The 2,698-nt window shown below is 41.4% G+C and overlaps 1 protein-coding gene across 1 annotated transcript; it reads right to left on the reverse strand.

Moving 5' to 3' along the window:
- Positions 1–692: 692 nt before the first annotated feature.
- LOC107058887 (uncharacterized) lies at positions 693–1,259 on the reverse strand. The gene is made up of 2 exons (XM_015305122.1): positions 1,071–1,259; positions 693–971 (listed from the first exon to the last, which is right to left on the reverse strand). Exons 1-2 carry the CDS (start codon positions 1,257–1,259, stop codon positions 693–695), a joined length of 468 nt encoding a protein of 155 aa, XP_015160608.1.
- Positions 1,260–2,698: the final 1,439 nt, after the last annotated feature.

A 2,698-nucleotide genomic window follows, 5' to 3' on the forward strand; every position in this document is an offset into this window, starting at 1 on the left:
CTGAGGTTATGCTAACTATGAGGAAGTGTTTCCTAAGGGTAAGAAAAAAATAGAAATTATGCAGTGCATTGATCGAGCCTAACTCAGGCTGCATATGTATCCCCAAAGTAGGAATTAGATCGTAACGTAGTTCGAATACAAGTGGGAGAAATAGAAGTATGTAATACAATGATCGAGCCTGACTCAAGCTGCCTACGTACCCAAGTGGAATCAGGTCAGGACGTAGTTCAAATACAAAAGGAAAGTGAAAAATATGAAATGCAATGACCGGGCCTGACTCAAGCTGCCTACGAATCCGAATGGAATCAGGTTGTAACGTAGTTCAATTACAATAGAAGACTGAAAATATAAAGGAAAAGTAAGAAACATGCAATGGAATGACTGAGCATGACTCAGGCTGCCTACGTATCCAAGTAGAATCAGGTCAGGACGTAGTTCAAATACAACATGGGAGAGTGAAAAATATGAAATGCAAGGGACCGAATCCGACAAGGATTGCCTACGTATACCACCGAGGAAATTCAGGTCGAGCGTAGCTCTAAATACATGGAAATGATGATTTTGGGTTTTCTAAGGGAGATCGGATCCGATGTGAGTTGCCCACGTACCCCGCCGTGGGAAGTCTGGTCTAGACGTAGTTTTGTTACAATAAAATGCAAAAGTACAAGAAATAAGCACTAATCTTGAAGTCTTCAGATGTAGTATTTCTTGATGGCGTCTGAATTGATTGGCTTTGTGCTCACTCTGCCGTCCATTTCTGCTAAGATTATCGCACCTCCTGAGAGTACTCTATGAATCATGTAGGGTCCTTGCCAATTTGGTGCAAATTTCCCTTTGGCTTCTCCTTGGTGAGGAAAGATCTTCTTCAATACTAATTGCCCAGGTGTGAACCGTCGAAGTTTGACTTTCTTGTTGAATGCTTTGGTCATTCTGTTTTGACAGAGTTGGCCATGACAAACTGCGTCCATCCTCTTTTCATCGATGAGCATCAATTGTTCATGCCTGCTACCTATCCATTATGCATCGTCCAGACCAACCTCTTAGATAATCCTTAAAGATGGTATTTCCACCTCAGCAGGTATTACTGCTTCCGAACCATAAACCAACATATATGGAGTTGCCCCAGTTGATGTTCTGATCGTGGTGCGATAACCAAGTAAAGCATATGGTAGATTCTCATGCCATTGCCTGTGACTGTCCACTATTTTCCTTAGGATCTTCTTGATATTCTTATTTGCACCCTCAACTGCTTCATTCATCTATGGCCGGTAAACCGTGGAATTTCGATGAGCAATCTTGAACCTTTCACAAGATTTCCTTCATAAGATCGCTGTTGAGGTTGGATACATTGTCTGTTATGATTGATTCTAGAATTCCAAACCGACAAACTATGTTGTTGCGAACAAAGTCTGTCACTACCTTCTTAGTCACTGCCTTGTATGTTGAAGCTTCGACCCATTTTGTGAAATAATTGATTGCCACCTTAATGAAACGATGCCCATTTGATGCAGGAGGCTCTTTGGGTTCGATAACGTCCATGCCCCAAGCAGCAAATGGCCAAGGGGAACTCATCACATTTAGCTCATTCGGTGGAACCCGTATAAAATCTCCATGCACTTGACACTGATGACACTTTTGCACATACCGGATGATATCTTTCTCCATGGTCATCCAAAAATATCCATCTCTTAAAATCTTCTTTGCCAAAGTGAACCCATTCATATGATGTCCACATGTTCCTGCATGTATTTCTTCCAAAAGTCTTGTCGCTTCTACGGTGTCGACACACCTCAGCAATCCCAAATCCGAAGTTCTCCTATATAGGATTTCTCCGTTAAGGAAGAAATGATTGGCCATCCTCCTCAAAGTCCATTTCTGCTTGCTTGTAGCATTTTCAGGATATTCTTGTGCTTCTATCAATCTTCTGATGTCATAGTACCATGGTTTTCCATCTAGTTCGTCTTCTACATGAAAACAGTATACATGTTGATCATGTATCTCTATATCAATAGGGTCGATGTAATTCTTGTTTGGGTGTTAAATCATCGAGGAAAATGTTGCCAAAGCATCAGCAAACTCATTTTGAGCTCGAGGGACATGCTTGAACTCAGTCCTTGTGAATCTCCTACTCAACTCTTTTATGTAATGCAAATGAGGTAGGATCTTGACATTCTTAGTGGTCCATTCTCCTTGCACCTGATGAACCAACAAGTCAGAATCTCCTATCACTAAGAGTTCTTTGACGTTCATGTCTATAGACATCCTAAGTCCGAGAATACAAGCTTCATATTCCGCCATGTTGTTGGTACAATAAAACCTAATCTTGGCTGAGATTGGGTAATAATGACCTGTTTCCAAAATTAAGACTGCTCATATTCCAACTCCTATAGAGCTTGATGCCCCATCAAAGAACATTCTCCATCCATCATACGATTCTGATATATCTTCTCCTACAAACAAACACCTCTTCATCAGGGAAATAGGTCGTGAGTGGCTTGTAATCCTGATCCACCGGATTTTCTGCGAGGTGATCAGCCAAGGCTTGTTCTTTGATGGCCTTCTGTGTCACGTACACAATATTAAACTCGCTCAACAAAATTTGCCACTTTGCCAGCTTACCTATAGGCATTGGTTTCTGAAAGATGTACTTAAGTGGATCCATTCTTGAGATCAAGTACGTGGTATATGCCGACAGGTA

This window comes from Solanum tuberosum, unplaced genomic scaffold (genome assembly GCF_000226075.1).
Source record: "Solanum tuberosum cultivar DM 1-3 516 R44 unplaced genomic scaffold, SolTub_3.0 scf00691, whole genome shotgun sequence".
NCBI lineage: Eukaryota > Viridiplantae > Streptophyta > Magnoliopsida > Solanales > Solanaceae > Solanum > Solanum tuberosum.

Bases quoted from the DNA above. Each gene is read 5' to 3' on its own strand.
- LOC107058887 (XM_015305122.1), bottom strand. From the start codon at position 1,259: ATGAATGAAGCAGTTGAGGGTGCAAATAAGAATATCAAGAAGATCCTA. The intron at 972-1,070 runs GTGGAAATACCA...ATCGATGAAAAG, and splicing joins AAGCAGTAATACCTGCTGAG to AGGATGGACGCAGTTTGTCA.